The 17,539-nt window shown below is 39.9% G+C and overlaps 1 protein-coding gene across 2 annotated transcripts in view; it reads left to right on the top strand.

The window, feature by feature from the left end:
• LOC134533947 (uncharacterized MFS-type transporter C09D4.1-like) overlaps positions 1-17,539 on the top strand; it is a 42,545-nt gene that overhangs the window by 15,857 nt on the left and 9,149 nt on the right. Inside the window, exons 5-7 of one of the 2 annotated variants that reach the window (XM_063371781.1) lie at positions 1,847-2,052; positions 4,273-4,376; positions 5,784-5,894. In XM_063371781.1, coding sequence (XP_063227851.1) covers positions 1,847-2,052; positions 4,273-4,376; positions 5,784-5,894 — 421 coding nt within the window. The remainder of the gene's footprint in view (positions 1-1,846; positions 2,053-4,272; positions 4,377-5,783; positions 5,895-17,539) is intronic. The other variant, XM_063371790.1, reaches the window with a different exon arrangement.

Raw genomic sequence — 17,539 nt, 5'->3', positions numbered from 1 at the left:
TAACTGATAGATTACTTTATTTCCACCTATGAAGGAATTTGCGAGTGTTTTGACGAATAAAAAATTTGATATGATCGTTGTTTTCTTTTTAATGTATGTTTTATAGTTATCTCCAGTTGCGAATCTCACGTTTTTTTATGTGGAGGGAGGGTTGTCAAAATCTTTCGTAAAAGCATTTGTTGTACTGTCAAGAGTAATTCTTTATCTGGTAAAGATGTGAAGTTAAACGGAAAATAAAATTGATCTCTACTGTTTATTTTTTAATTATAAACTTTTTTTCTTGAAAGATGTCTATTTTTTAGTTCTCTGAAAACAAACAGCATCTCAAAATAAATTTATACTTTATGAAAATTATTTCCGATCATTGCATAGTTTTTAAAAAAATTGACCACAGCTTGCAGTATAGATGTAATTTTTAATGGTATATTTTGACAAACAATAACCGGTTTGTTTTGTTCCTTGTTTAGGTCAACATTCGTGGTCAGGTGTAGTAAAAAAAAATATATATATATATTAATTCCAGGCTGCTACACGCTGGAACCTGTTCGTTAATACCAAAACGTAACAGCGTAAAAAAGCATGTTGTGTCAATAATTAGCTTGGAATCTTGAATTATTGCCAGATCTAATATAGCGGTTTATAAAAAAAACCTTATTAACATTAGTTTTCATCCCTGCCATGATGGTTTATTACTTTTTCATGCCAATTTTTTATCTAAGACAATTTTTTTTCTTCTGATTCTACACTATATAAGTATTGCGTTTCGTTTTACACAGCCAATTTTGTAACCAGATGTAGGGCCTATACTCCCTGTTATCTGCTAATTATTTAAAAAATTCAGGAAAATATTTATCATTTAAATATTTACCTCACTATAAGATGATGTTTTGAGATTCTATAGCTGAATAACACATACATAATTGTTTATATGATCTCATTTTCGAAATATTTTTTCATAAAAAAATGCAATTAACGATAACTAAGAATTCAGCATGGCAGGTGGAGCCAAGCCTTAAGGCTCAATTCGCAAACCGAGTCGGTTAGTTTATTTTCTTAATATAACTATTGACTAGGGGATTTGCCTGTAAATTAATTCCTATAGCTGTCTTCCATTTGTTTTTGGGCCACATATTTTCAGTCCGGATAACTTATAAACAATATTTTTGATCTGTACAAAGTCACGCAAGCAGACATAATTATGCACACTTGCGTGACGTTATATCGCTGTAGTAATTATCGTGGGTGTTGATAATTTCGGACAAAACATTATATGCAAGAGAGCTATCGCGATGAGTTTAAAGTAAAAGTACTCAAATATTCGATGGTGATAGGTGGATCAGCTACGCCTACGTAATGTTTAACGTGCTGGGTTTGATCCCAAATACTCCCTGGTGAGGGCTGGATCATCACCAACACGAGCTCCCTAGAGCCAAAGGGAAATGGATACGCCATTCCATTGCGACTTGGAGGTTTTTTGGTGAGGAGCTGCGAGAGGCGATCCATCTCAGCATCATTGCCATCCAACCCCCTTCAACCCTTCGGGTAAACCTTGGTTGACTCAAAGGAATCCCTATCCCAAGAGCATCACGAGGCGCTTAACCAAGTCTGCCTTCTCTCTGGGACTCCTCAGACAACCCAGAGAGCCTGTGATCTGGTCGAAGTACATCTCACTTCCACTAGCTGTCCATACTAGCACAGGAGCTGGTTGGCCGCTCACCGCGTTCGCCCTTCAACGGGGTGGGGACCCCTCCGGGGTGCTCTGAGCGAGCAGAGCACTGGGGCGTGTCACGTCATGCACGGAGCCCAGGGCTTTGCGGCCGAGTAACCGAGGCGCTGATTGGCGCAGTGTTCCAGGCGGCCCCGCCCATTCCACCCAGCCCCGCCGAGGCCAGCGTCAAGAGCCAGGAGAAGAAACCCGCCTTCTCGAAGACACTCGGCTCGCTGCTCACGAACAAGGACTTCATGCTCCTTCTGCTCAGCTACGGAGCCAACATGGGCGCCTTCAATGCCACCTCGACCCTGCTCAATCAGATCCTGCTGACTTACTTCGAGGTGACGAACACGCTGCCTCCTTTCTTTATTCGCTTTTACTGGGCTTGTTTATGCCCCTGGTAACATGTCGGTCCCTTTAGCAGAGTAAAGAGTAATCCTCTATTATCATTATGTCAATGCTGAAGTGTAGTTTGTCTCTTGTGACTTGCCTCCTATTTGACAGTTATTAAAAGTAATAACACTCACTGGTCTAAGTATATTTATGCCCCTCAACTATCAAAAGTGTTTGTAAACAACTTCATGCGGTGTTCATTGTCCGTATATAAACACTATTTGCTGCTTTGCAAGTGCAAATAACAGTTTGGAAATAGGTACCACTGGTGTTACTCTTGATAACTGTATAATTTGAGACCAGTTACATGAGACAAATTATATCTGAGACAAGTTAAATGAGCCAGACTGCATTAGCCTGACAATGCCGAATTTAGATTACTGTTGTTGTACACACTTTTACTGGTCAAAGTAATATATATAAGACTGAGAGTGCGGGCTACGGAAGGGAAAGGAATTGTCCACCTACCCTATCCAACTCTCGACTTAGCACTCCTTCTCGGTGCTGAGTACATCCCTGGTGTTATATGAGCCGTTGGGTCGCATTGTCCTGTCACAAAGTCACTTGGGCTTGAATCGCCGCGGACAGATTCCAAACTGTTCATTTTATTTGTCAATTGAACATAAATATGTAAGTAAAATTACAGATATTTTTTAAATTTGTGTATATTCATGAAAACAACTGTGTCACAACAAAATAGTGTCCGCAGTAATACTGTATTCGGTTTCTTACAAGGGGCATTTATGCTCTGTTTGTTGAGACTATAAATTAGTGTCCATTGGCAGTATTAACACATTTTAGTCATTCTGACAAAATTAAAATTCAATGCTAAACACAAATGATTACATCACAGGAGAAACTACTTGTAGCAGTCCTTCACTATAAATAACAAGACATTCCATTAAATTATACGCTATGCTCAAACAGAGCCAAAATTTTTAATTTTAATTTGTATAAAAAGCTGTTCAAATAATAGTTGAAAACAAGATGGCATCTTTCAATTACCCCTACTTATAAATACATAATGAATATAATTAGATAATGCTCTGATGTTATACAACAGGAAAGTTACCAAAATTCTCTTAAAACATTTCACTTTGCAAAATACAATGTTTCAGATGCATATTAAAAATTTTTTTCATCGCATAACAAAGTTGTGTCAGAAATTTTTTCTCGCTGGTGTATATGTGGCAACAGAGCACACCGAAATAAGGACAGAGCTAATGATGATATAAATAATTGGAAAGAGAGAGTAAATGCGCACTGCAACCTATGGACGATAACACGCTGTCGCAATCCCACCAGAGCAGGAAGAAGCGACCTCTCGGGAGCGTCACAGTTTCAACAAACTGATGTCACTGGAGATCGTTCCCGCTCAACAACACAAGTTGGGACCTGCGTGTAGCTCCCGTTCGTGGAGGTTATGTGTTCTCTCCCTACCGCCCGAGAAGAGAGAGGACTGTTACCCTCCCGTGCTGGAGCAGTTCGTTAGCACGTACTTTTGACATTCCCTCAACTAAAAAAGAGTTGGCTGCTAATGAGTCAAAATAAAAATACTAAACTTAAAATTTTAAATATGGTATCAACTCATATTAGCGCTTAAAATCCACTTTTGAAGAACTTGATTGCCCACTACCACACAAAATTGAAGTAGGTCTACTTGGTACTGAAAAAAAAAGGTAAGTTAGAGTGGCATAGATTTTTATGGCATTATGCTGCCTGTCGTGTATAGATTTCTTAAATCTAAGACTGAGTTAAGCCAACTAAAATGCGTCTCTCACGCCGTAATTGGGTTTATTCAATAAAATTCCATGTTTTCGTCCCAAGATTAATGTTACACATTATCTACGGTTTGTTAAAATTCGGGCAGGTACTTACAAATTCAACTTTTCGTTTGACCAATTGGATATCATCATGGCGATAACCTGAGTTTACACACTTGATAATGCATACAAATTTACTTATATAATCCCAATTTATGAATATATTTTCATTTTCATAAAAATCTAGCACTAACAAATAACCAGATATCCAAAATAGCCGAACTTTGAATTGACATACAGCTACATGCAGCCGACTGATGTATAGAGGTTTGTGTTTTATTAGATAATGTCTGCTTGCTAACAAGAAAGGCTTGTGTAAACGGCGATTATTCTCTGTGTCACTAGGGTTCTGAGGCTGATGGTGGCAGGATTGGGTTGATAATGATACTATCAGGAATGCTGGGCTCAGTCGTCGGAGGGTTCGTGCTGGACAAGACCCACAAATTCAAGTGAGTTCTATGGTACAGGGCCGTTTTACTTGGTGACATGTAGCGAGTGGTAACCTGCACAAAACTTATTTATGGTGTGGCAGTAAGTTAGGATCAACAGCACACTGCCCTCATGGACAGATGTGAAATAAGTCATTTTACTCGCTCAACTGCGTTGCGTAAGCTTAGCTACGTCAAAAATCTTGCACTTCGTCAGTTGTCATTAATATAGTGATGAAATTATAATAAATAATTTTCAATACTTGTCAAGAAAAATCCAAATAACTCAAAAGCAGGAGAGTCTATCAGGAAAACTGACTGCCTTCATCTACTTATTGTTTATTTATAAGGAAGAATAATAATAGTATCATTAGTTGCACCAATTCAGGTATTCCTTTTGAAGTGACCACCAGAGTACTGCAGTTGAAGCATAAGTGATGGCTAAAATCACGTAATATTTGCGTTGCCATTTAAAGCCGCGCTAGTATCATAGCAATGCACGTTTGAACGAAGCTCTTACTGGGTCACGAGTTGTTTGACACGCCCTAAAGAACAAGGAACCAAAAACCACTTTACCAGATTCATGCAACCCAATCACGTGCAATCTGATGGACAGAAGGCACCATCCAATGAACACATACGTTTATCCGGTTGAACCTATTTATGTAATATAAGTAAATGGAGTTCAGCCTGATACCAGAAAATAACGCGAATCTGCTGGTTTCTAGTAATGGCTACTTTAGTCTGAAATATATCATTGTAATTACAACTAAAACTACTTTACCAACAAGTTACTAAAAAAAAACTCAGCGTAAAAAAATTGTTACTTATATTTACTACTTCTGCGTGTATAGACAGAAATATCGTCTGATTTATTTGTGTTATATATATTTAGAGCTCTTATGTTGGTTTTAAGTAACGATAAGAACTTTCCGCCTGGGGAAAAAAACGAAAGAAAATTTAACCACGAACGTTAAACAAATTGTTAATTAAGAAATCTCAAACTTAGCCGACTGTGTTTCTGAATAACGACCCTCACAGTTCTAAAAACCGTTTTCCGTTTCTATTTCACTAACTGGATGTTCACAGCGTTTGCAATATTTTAAGTGAATAATCTGGTTGTAAACAACTGAGTTAAAACAATTATAGTTTGCACGAAGAGCCTTTTACAGTGCTTGTTATTTATGATATTAGATAAATAACTATTGGTACCTTACAGCGGACAACAGACAACGGACAACAGACACTGAAATGCATCTGACGCACATTTTCTCTGATTACATCTTTCTAAGAGTTACTACAGACAAACAGAAAACAAGCTCACGTCATTACATAAATCCACATACAGCATTCTGAAACGCCACATCTATTTTGTAATAATATGCTAGCTTAAAAGTCTTTGCAGCAGTGATGATTTTCTTTTTTCAGGGAGACGTCCGTTACTGTATGCGCCATGGCTCTTCTTGGTATGATCGGCTACACGTTGTCATTCAGAACTGGACACATCGTGTTCGTGTACGTCGTTGTTGCATTTCTTGGGTATGTATCACGGAGCATCATCAACAAAAATAGTATCATAGTATAGCCCAGGAAAAGAAGGTTTTATGTCGGGAAAAATTAGAGACAAGCTGATATTTTCGCAAGTGTTAGGACCTAACTAGAGGTATATTTTCCCAAAAGTCCCCACCACTCCCCTCTGTGCTTCCCCCCATACCCCCCCTTAAACATCCGATTTGCAAGCATTTGGATTACCCTTCATATCTCCGTTGTTATTTATTGCAGTCAAATTTTCTATATATAGTTTTATTCCTTATATTATTATCTACATTAAAGTTGTGTATAGTTTTGTTCTTATATTAGCAGTTAACTAGATATTAGCTGAAGAATGTCAAGTTTTACAATTTTATGTTAAGTTTGTTAAGAGTATTTAAGTTTAAAATTTTAATTTGGGTCAATTTCACGAAACACTTAAGATAAAAAGTGTAGAATGATTCTTTAGCTTTCCAACGGTATAAATGTTTCATAGTTTGGATGACGATAACATGTGTATAACACTAGATTATGCGAGGACGGCGCTGCATTTTGTTCTACCCTTGGTGCGTGCTGCAGTGGGTGTCCTCAGGAGGCTAAACAACAGGCTTACTATCAAGAGCGAGGGAGCTGGCGTGTTGAGTCATGGAAATGTCCCTAACCACCCCCGACCACACATTTCTTAAGACATGTTTACTGCCTTGAGTAGCCCGTCTTCCAGAGACTAGTTCTTGGAGTGGTTTTGAAGCGTGCGGTAACGTTCTAGCGTGTATGTGCGTGATTTTCTAAAACTTCCGCTTACTCTACGTCACATAATAACGTGAAGTACTAGAAAGTACGGTGTTAATTTTTGATAACTGAAGAAATTTTGCAACAGCTTCTCGCAAATCTAAGAAGGTAAGAATGTTTTCAATAACAAAAGCTCAGTATTATTGTAATAATAAAAAAAACCACTTCTTCCCTGTCGCCGTTGCTATTCAGTGGTTATATTGCTGTTCTCCTACCAAGACGATTTGGGTTTGGTTCCCGGATAGGACCACTCCTTTTTTTTTTTTTTTTTTTCATTTGTACCACTGCCTGGTCGGCTGTCGATTATTTTTCCTTTTTCGCAGCCTTGTGCTATCCCCTACCCTAGCACTCCAGCCCTGCTTCATTCGCATATTAGCATCGATTGTAGATGCTTCACGTCTTAAGCTCCACCAGGACATCTTATAAAATATTTTTACACAGAAGACTATATGTCGGCTTTATTGCAGTTTTCTTACTTTTTAAATTTGTATCACGTAAAATGTGATTTACATTGCAACACAAATATCAAACACCGTTATGCCTATTTATGTGTGTGTCAATACACTGTTTTTGAAGTTCAGGAAATTAAGAGATCATATAACTTAGATATTTTTACATATTTGTGTGAGATTTGTAGTAAAATCTTTTTAAAAATGTAATTATAAACTGATTCAATTCAACATCGTGACTATTTATCGTAATGTTTTTATGGTTCTTCAGAATACCAAACTTTCATTTTAAGTAAATAAGTATACTATTAAAATGCGCATTTGTCAGTCTATGGTAACTTTTTAAGTAGTATACGAATGTATTTCCGGAAACAGGCTTTAAGGCTGTGGATTGAAGATTGTCGACCGCCATCTTGGATTGTGACGTCACGGCGGCCATCTTGGATTGTGACGTCACGGCGGCCATCTTGGATAAGCGTAACGTGACACTTTTTCGTGCGTGCAGCAAGCGTAACGGGACACAGCGTAACGGGACACAGCGTAACGGGACACAGCGTAACGGGACACAGCGTTACGGGACATAACGTAACGGGACAAGTATATCACAGCGTCCATCTTGAATCCGCCATTTTGTATGACGTCATTGTGTGTTCTCGAAAATTCCGGTGATGTGTTTTCCGCCATTTTGAATTATGACGTCACCGTTGCAATTTTCGTTACGGCCGCCATCTTTAACTTTTTTATTTATTATCCGATTTTAAAGATTTTTTTTTAAATTTATAAAAAAATTCACTTAATATTAATTTAATAAATTATTTATAAAAAAATTACATAAACGACACGGAGTTCGGAGTCCTCGGTTCGAACCCGACAGAGGCAAAAAAAAAATAAAAATGGCGACCGATCCAACACTCAAAGTGGACGCAGGCAGACTGACCCCCACCACTTATGTCAATGCACATATACCATCAGGTAGTATGACATCATGTCCGCCATCTTGAAATTCGGACGCCATCTTGAAAATCTTTATTTATTATCCGATTTTAATGAAAAAAATTCCAAAATTCATCAAAAAATTAACGTATTTGAATTCTGTTTGATTATATCGATGCACGTCCTTGGTTCGATTCCCGACGAGAGTAAACAGTCGATCCTTCCTCCATGAACCTACCTACCTAGACTGATCTACCACCACCAATACCAAAGTATATACCGTCAACTGGTATGACATCATGTCCGCCATCTTGTCTTCATCTGCTGGAGACCGCCATCTTGTTTTCGTATGCTAGAGTGTGCCGATACCATGTAGTATAATTATCTGGTCACCACACCTTTGACCTTGAAATTTGACCTTGACCTTGAAATTTGACCCTGACCTTGAAATTTGACCTTGACCTTGAAATTTGACCTTGACCTTGAAATTTGACCTTGACCTTGAAATTTGACCTTGACCTTGAAATTTGACCTTGACCTTGAAATTTGACCTTGACCTTGAAATTTGACCTTGACCTTGAAATTTGACCTTGACCTTGAAATTTGACCTTGACCTTAAAATTTGACCTTGACCTTGAAATTTGACCTTGACCTTGAAATTTGACTTTGACCTTTAAATTTGACCTTGACCTTGAAATTTGACCTTGACCTTGAAATTTGACCTTGACCTTGAAATTTGACCTTCACCTTGAAATTTGACCTTGACCTTTAAATTTGACTTTAACCTTGAAATTTTACTTTGTCCTTGTCGACCATCATGGACCCGGCATTTAATGTTCAGTACATGCTACCAGGAGCGACCAACTGCTGGAGTACGTCATCTTGTGTGTGTACTCATATTATAGAGTACATTTACATCTGGTTAATTTTATTTTAACCTGCTACAGTGCAGTAATCATTTATTACCGAGGTGCCCACCGCCATCTTGAAATTCGGACGCCATCTTGAAATCATGTAATAATGTAGCTAGAAAAGCGGGAAAAAATCCAAAATTCATCAAAAAAATCACTCATTAACTTACAAATCGAATCGATGGATCCCTGTCCACGGTTCGATTCTTGACCAGAGACAGTTGTAACTAATTATTAAATAAATGTTAGGTTCTGTTTTCCATTACCTTTCGCGGAGTTTATTAATCATTCACTTTACGAAAATCAACTCAAGTCAATATACCGGACCAACGAATTAAATCAGTGCCGATTAGCCTATTATGAAAGTCTAATTTTTCATTAATCTGAATAACATATAAGCCGTTCATGTACAAAGCCACACATATAGATCAATTGCCTTCAGTCCATGAGACCGAGTCATGTCATTATCAGACGTATAGGCTAGTCATTTCAGGACCACATGACCTTCGTAATCCATCGTGACATTTTTATACATTCTAAAGGACCAAGTAACCTTGTAAAATATTTTAGTAACACCAAGAGGTGATAAACTAGTAAATATTCAATCACTACATTTTGTACTACGCGCAATCAACAAAAAAAGGAAGCACCAACAACGAAAAGACAGCACCACCAACGAAAAGGCAACACATTTGGAAGCACCGACTACGAAAAGGCAGCACATTTGGAAGCACCGACAACGAAAAGGCAGCACATTTGGAAGCACCGACAACGAAAAGGCAGCACCGACAACGAAAAGGCAGCACCGACAACGAAAAGGCAGCACATTTGGAAGCACCGACAACGAAAAGGCAGCAGCGACAACGAAAAGGCAGCACATTTGGAAGCACCGACAACGAAAAGGCAGCACCGACAACGAAAAGGCAGCACATTTGGAAGCACCGACAACGAAAAGGCAGCACCGACAATGAAAAGGCAGCACATTTGGAAGCACCGACAAAGAAAAGGCAGCACCGCCAACGAAAAGGAAGCACATTTGGAAGCACCGACAAAGAAAAGGCAGCACCGCCAACGAAAAGGAAGCACATTTGGAAGCACCGACAACGAAAAGGCAGCACCGCCAAAGAAAAGACAGCACATTTGGAAGCACCGACAACGAAAAGGAAGCACCATCAACGAAAAAGCCGCACCGCCAACGAAAAGGAAGCACATTTGGAAGCACCGGCAAAGAAAAGGCAGCACCGCCCACGAAAAGGAAGCACATTTGGAAGCACCGATAAAGAAAAGGCAGCACCGCCAACGAAAAGGAAGCACATTTGGAAGCACCGACAACGAAAAGGCAGCACCATCGACGAAAAGGAAGCACATTAATTTGTCATTGACTGCAATATTCATTGGTTCCAATATTCATTGGCTCCAATATTCATTGGCTCCAATATTCAATGGCTCCAATATTCATTGACTCCAATATTCATTGGCTCCATCAGTCATTGACACCTACAGTCTTTTGGTTCCAAAAGTCTTTTGGCCCCAAATATATTAGGCTAGAATTCTTCGAGTCTAAGAGACTATGAGACCACATGGCTACGAGTCTAAAATGATCTAGCTGGTTACGAGTTATACATGGCTTGCGAGGCTACAGAGCTACGAAGTTTCTAGTACACAGGTTTACATGACTGCGAGGATACAGGACTACAAGTCTGCAAGAGTACTTGACTACGAAGGTACTCGTCTACATGACTCCAGTTACCGCATCTGTCTTCGACAGAATTTTCTCTTTTGCTCCAACTGCTCCATCAGCATTATGTTATAAGATTACAAGGCCTCTTGCTTACGTAGCTTCAAGTCTACGAGCCTCCAATGCATCATGACTACGAGACTACGAGCCATGAGGTTACGAGTCTATGCGATTGCGAGTCTTCTAGGTTACGTGATCGCGAGGCTATAGGACTACGAAGCTTCCAGAACGCATGGTTACGAGACTGCGAGGCTACAATTCTACGAGGTCCCAAGACATCCTGGCTACGCGACTACGAGCCATGAGGTTACGAGACTACGTGACTACGAATCTTCAAGTTTACGAGACTGCGAGGCTACAGAGCTACGAAGCCTCTAGTACACAGGTTTACGTGACTGTGAGGATACAGGACTACCAGTCTGCATGAGTACTTGACTACGAAGCTACTCGTCTACAAGGCTACAATTACAGCATCTGTTTTCGTCAGAATTTTCTCTTTTGCTCCAACTGCACCACCAGCATTATGTTATAAGATTACAAGGCCGCTTGCTTATGTAGCTTCAAGTCTACGAGGATACTTGGATACGTAGCTTCAATTCTACGAGGTCCTAAGACTTCATGACTACGCGACTTCGAGCCATGAGGTTACGAGATTACGTGACTACGAATCTTCATGTTTACGAGACTGTGAGGCTACAGAGCTACGAAGCCTCTAGAAAACGAGTTTACGTGACTGCGTGGATACAGGAATACAAGTTTGCATGAGTTCTTGACTACGAAGCTACTCGTCTACAAGGCTCCAATTGACACATCTGTCTTCGATGGAATTTTCTCTTTTGCTACATCTACGCCATCAGCATTATGTTATAAGATTACAAAGCTACTTGCTTACGTAGCTTCAAGTCTACGAGGCTCCAATACATCATGACTAAGAGACTACGAGCCATGAGGTTACGAGACTATGCGATTGCAAGTCTTCAAGGTTACGTCATCGCGAGGCTATAGGACTACGAAGCTTCCAGAACGCATGGTTACGAGAATGCATGACTAATTGGCCGCATGGCTACGAAACTTTATGTCTCTAACTGACTACAATAGCACTATTCAGTGGTGAGAGTTAATTTATTTCATGCAAAGGTACTTGCTGCAAGCAGTTCCGCTTTTCAACATCAGATGACGTCACGTTTTGCTTGCAGGTAAAATAATATTTATTTATTTTATGCGGGATGCGGGTTGTTCACTATCGATCGCATAAGAAGAATGGCATCGATAGTCTTCAAGGAGAAGGAAGTTCGTCCTTCCTGCTAGTGCTTCTCAGATTTCTCACGGTCCGCCATATTGGATTGCGACGTCACGGCTGCCATCTTGGATGGGTGTGACTTTGACCTTTGACCGAAACCGCAGGAATGATCGCAAGCACTCGGATTAATCATCAAAATATTGATAAGAATAATCAGGAGCACACGGAGAAAACCATCATAATATTGGCAAGAATAATCAGGAGCACACAGAGAAAAACGACACACGATTTCTTTGATATCATAAAATTACAGAAAAAAATATTTAAAAATAAAAATAAATTAATAAAAAATTTAAAATAAAAACAAAAAATACATAAAATTCTGGCTTGTACTAGAACTCTATCTTTGCTCAACAATGATAAGTTTACAAGCTAGCAGAATCTGTTTATGTATTTTTTGTTTTTATTTTAAATTTTTTATTAATTTATTTTTATTTTTAAATATTTTTTTCTGTAATTTTATGATATCAAAGAAATCGTGTGTCGTTTTTCTCTGTGTGCTCCTGATTATTCTTGCCAATATTATGATGGTTTTCTCCGTGTGCTCCTGATTATTCTTATCAATATTTTGATGATTAATCCGAGTGCTTGCGATCATTCCTGCGGTTTCGGTCAAAGGTCAAAGTCACACCCATCCAAGATGGCAGCCGTGACGTCGCAATCCAATATGGCGGACCGTGAGAAATCTGAGAAGCACTAGCAGGAAGGACGAACTTCCTTCTCCTTGAAGACTATCGATGCCATTCTTCTTATGCGATCGATAGTGAACAACCCGCATCCCGCATAAAATAAATAAATATTATTTTACCTGCAAGCAAAACGTGACGTCATCTGATGTTGAAAAGCGGAACTGCTTGCAGCAAGTACCTTTGCATGAAATAAATTAACTCTCACCACTGAATAGTGCTATTGTAGTCAGTTAGAGACATAAAGTTTCGTAGCCATGCGGCCAATTAGTCATGCATTCTCGTAACCATGCGTTCTGGAAGCTTCGTAGTCCTATAGCCTCGCGATGACGTAACCTTGAAGACTTGCAATCGCATAGTCTCGTAACCTCATGGCTCGTAGTCTCTTAGTCATGATGTATTGGAGCCTCGTAGACTTGAAGCTACGTAAGCAAGTAGCTTTGTAATCTTATAACATAATGCTGATGGCGTAGATGTAGCAAAAGAGAAAATTCCATCGAAGACAGATGTGTCAATTGGAGCCTTGTAGACGAGTAGCTTCGTAGTCAAGAACTCATGCAAACTTGTATTCCTGTATCCACGCAGTCACGTAAACTCGTTTTCTAGAGGCTTCGTAGCTCTGTAGCCTCACAGTCTCGTAAACATGAAGATTCGTAGTCACGTAATCTCGTAACCTCATGGCTCGAAGTCGCGTAGTCATGAAGTCTTAGGACCTCGTAGAATTGAAGCTACGTATCCAAGTATCCTCGTAGACTTGAAGCTACATAAGCAAGCGGCCTTGTAATCTTATAACATAATGCTGGTGGTGCAGTTGGAGCAAAAGAGAAAATTCTGACGAAAACAGATGCTGTAATTGTAGCCTTGTAGACGAGTAGCTTCGTAGTCAAGTACTCATGCAGACTGGTAGTCCTGTATCCTCACAGTCACGTAAACCTGTGTACTAGAGGCTTCGTAGCTCTGTAGCCTCGCAGTCTCGTAAACTTGAAGATTCGTAGTCACGTAGTCTCGTAACCTCATGGCTCGTAGTCGCGTAGCCAGGATGTCTTGGGACCTCGTAGAATTGTAGCCTCGCAGTCTCGTAACCATGCGTTCTGGAAGCTTCGTAGTCCTATAGCCTCGCGATCACGTAACCTAGAAGACTCGCAATCGCATAGACTCGTAACCTCATGGCTCGTAGTCTCGTAGTCATGATGCATTGGAGGCTCGTAGACTTGAAGCTACGTAAGCAAGAGGCCTTGTAATCTTATAACATAATGCTGATGGAGCAGTTGGAGCAAAAGAGAAAATTCTGTCGAAGACAGATGCGGTAACTGGAGTCATGTAGACGAGTACCTTCGTAGTCAAGTACTCTTGCAGACTTGTAGTCCTGTATCCTCGCAGTCATGTAAACCTGTGTACTAGAAACTTCGTAGCTCTGTAGCCTCGCAAGCCATGTATAACTCGTAACCAGCTAGATCATTTTAGACTCGTAGCCATGTGGTCTCATAGTCTCTTAGACTCGAAGAATTCTAGCCTAATATATTTGGGGCCAAAAGACTTTTGGAACCAAAAGACTGTAGGTGTCAATGACTGATGGAGCCAATGAATATTGGAGTCAATGAATATTGGAGCCATTGAATATTGGAGCCAATGAATATTGGAGCCAATGAATATTGGAACCAATGAATATTGCAGTCAATGACAAATTAATGTGCTTCCTTTTCGTCGATGGTGCTGCCTTTTCGTTGTCGGTGCTTCCAAATGTGCTTCCTTTTCGTTGGCGGTGCTGCCTTTTCTTTATCGGTGCTTCCAAATGTGCTTCCTTTTCGTGGGCAGTGCTGCCTTTTCTTTGCCGGTGCTTCCAAATGTGCTTCCTTTTCGTTGGCGGTGCGGCCTTTTCGTTGATGGTGCTTCCTTTTCGTTGTCGGTGCTTCCAAATGTGCTGTCTTTTCTTTGGCGGTGCTGCCTTTTCGTTGTCGGTGCTTCCAAATGTGCTTCCTTTTCGTTGGCGGTGCTGCCTTTTCTTTGTCGGTGCTTCCAAATGTGCTTCCTTTTCGTTGGCGGTGCTGCCTTTTCTTTGTCGGTGCTTCCAAATGTGCTGCCTTTTCGTTGTCGGTGCTGCCTTTTCGTTGTCGGTGCTTCCAAATGTGCTGCCTTTTCGTTGTCGGTGCTGCCTTTTCGTTGTCGGTGCTTCCAAATGTGCTGCCTTTTCGTTGTCGCTGCTGCCTTTTCGTTGTCGGTGCTTCCAAATGTGCTGCCTTTTCGTTGTCGGTGCTGCCTTTTCGTTGTCGGTGCTTCCAAATGTGCTGCCTTTTCGTTGTCGGTGCTGCCTTTTCGTTGTCGGTGCTGCCTTTTCGTTGTCGGTGCTGCCTTTTCGTTGTCGGTGCTTCCAAATGTGCTGCCTTTTCGTTGTCGGTGCTTCCAAATGTGCTGCCTTTTCGTAGTTGGTGCTTCCAAATGTGTTGCCTTTTCGTTGGTGGTGCTGTCTTTTCGTTGTTGGTGCTTCCTTTTTTTGTTGATTGCGCGTAGTACAAAATGTAGTGATTGAATATTTACTAGTTTATCACCTCTTGGTGTTACTAAAATATTTTACAAGGTTACTTGGTCCTTTAGAATGTATAAAAATGTCACGATGGATTACGAAGGTCATGTGGTCCTGAAATGACTAGCCTATACGTCTGATAATGACATGACTCGGTCTCATGGACTGAAGGCAATTGATCTATATGTGTGGCTTTGTACATGAACGGCTTATATGTTATTCAGATTAATGAAAAATTAGACTTTCATAATAGGCTAATCGGCACTGATTTAATTCGTTGGTCCGGTATATTGACTTGAGTTGATTTTCGTAAAGTGAATGATTAATAAACTCCGCGAAAGGTAATGGAAAACAGAACCTAACATTTATTTAATAATTAGTTACAACTGTCTCTGGTCAAGAATCGAACCGTGGACAGGGATCCATCGATTCGATTTGTAAGTTAATGAGTGATTTTTTTGATGAATTTTGGATTTTTTCCCGCTTTTCTAGCTACATTATTACATGATTTCAAGATGGCGTCCGAATTTCAAGATGGCGGTGGGCACCTCGGTAATAAATGATTACTGCACTGTAGCAGGTTAAAATAAAATTAACCAGATGTAAATGTACTCTATAATATGAGTACACACACAAGATGACGTACTCCAGCAGTTGGTCGCTCCTGGTAGCATGTACTGAACATTAAATGCCGGGTCCATGATGGTCGACAAGGACAAAGTAAAATTTCAAGGTTAAAGTCAAATTTAAAGGTCAAGGTCAAATTTCAAGGTGAAGGTCAAATTTCAAGGTCAAGGTCAAATTTCAAGGTCAAGGTCAAATTTCAAGGTCAAGGTCAAATTTAAAGGTCAAAGTCAAATTTCAAGGTCAAGGTCAAATTTCAAGGTCAAGGTCAAATTTCAAGGTCAAGGTCAAATTTCAAGGTCAAGGTCAAATTTCAAGGTCAAGGTCAAATTTCAAGGTCAAGGTCAAATTTCAAGGTCAAGGTCAAATTTCAAGGTCAAGGTCAAATTTCAAGGTCAAGGTAAATTTCAAGGTCAAGGTCAAATTTCAAGGTCAAGGTCAAATTTCAAGGTCAAGGTCAAATTTCAAGGTCAGGGTCAAATTTCAAGGTCAAGGTCAAATTTCAAGGTCAAAGGTGTGGTGACCAGATAATTATACTACATGGTATCGGCACACTCTAGCATACGAAAACAAGATGGCGGTCTCCAGCAGATGAAGACAAGATGGCGGACATGATGTCATACCAGTTGACGGTATATACTTTGGTATTGGTGGTGGTAGATCAGTCTAGGTAGGTAGGTTCATGGAGGAAGGATCGACTGTTTACTCTCGTCGGGAATCGAACCAAGGACGTGCATCGATATAATCAAACAGAATTCAAATACGTTAATTTTTTGATGAATTTTGGAATTTTTTTCATTAAAATCGGATAATAAATAAAGATTTTCAAGATGGCGTCCGAATTTCAAGATGGCGGACATGATGTCATACTACCTGATGGTATATGTGCATTGACATAAGTGGTGGGGGTCAGTCTGCCTGCGTCCACTGTGAGTGTTGGATCGGTCGCCATTTTTTTTTTTGCCTCTGTCGGGTTCGAACCGAGGACTCCGAACTCCGTGTCGTTTATGTAATTTTTTTATAAATAATTTATTAAATTTATATTAAGTGCATTTTTTTATAAATTTAAAAAAAAATCTTTAAAATCGGATAATAAATAAAAAAGTTAAAGATGGCGGCCGTAACGAAAATTGCAACGGTGACGTCATAATTCAAAATGGCGGAAAACACATCACCGGAATTTTCGAGAACACACAATGACGTCATACAAAATGGCGGATTCAAGATGGACGCTGTGATATACTTGTCCCGTTACGTTATGTCCCGTTACGCTGTGTCCCGTTACGCTGTGTCCCGTTACGCTTGCTGCACGCACGAAAAAGTGTCACGTTACGCTTATCCAAGATGGCCGCCGTGACGTCACAATCCAAGATGGCCGCCGTGACGTCACAATCCAAGATGGCGGTCGACAATCTTCAATCCACAGCCTTAAAGCCTGTTTCCGGAAATACATTCGTATACTACTTTTTTAATATTCGATAATTGCAAATCAACAACTTTCTAAGTGATGAGTAATTACGTCTTCGTATGTTTCAGGATTGAATCTACCTACCAGGTTATAACAAGAATTCATACTCACCAAAATTGAAATGGAACGTTTAAGTTTACTTTGTATTCATGTGGTAAAGATACGGAAGGAGATACTGCTGTTGTTACAAAAGGGCTGAAGACAGTAACAGAAGCAAACATTCTACGAAAGGATG

The sequence above is a fragment of the Bacillus rossius genome, chromosome 1 (genome assembly GCF_032445375.1).
Source record: "Bacillus rossius redtenbacheri isolate Brsri chromosome 1, Brsri_v3, whole genome shotgun sequence".
Lineage (NCBI taxonomy): Eukaryota > Metazoa > Arthropoda > Insecta > Phasmatodea > Bacillidae > Bacillus > Bacillus rossius.
The sequence above is the reverse complement of the archived record's forward strand: the minus strand, read 5'-3'. Positions and strand labels throughout refer to the sequence as shown.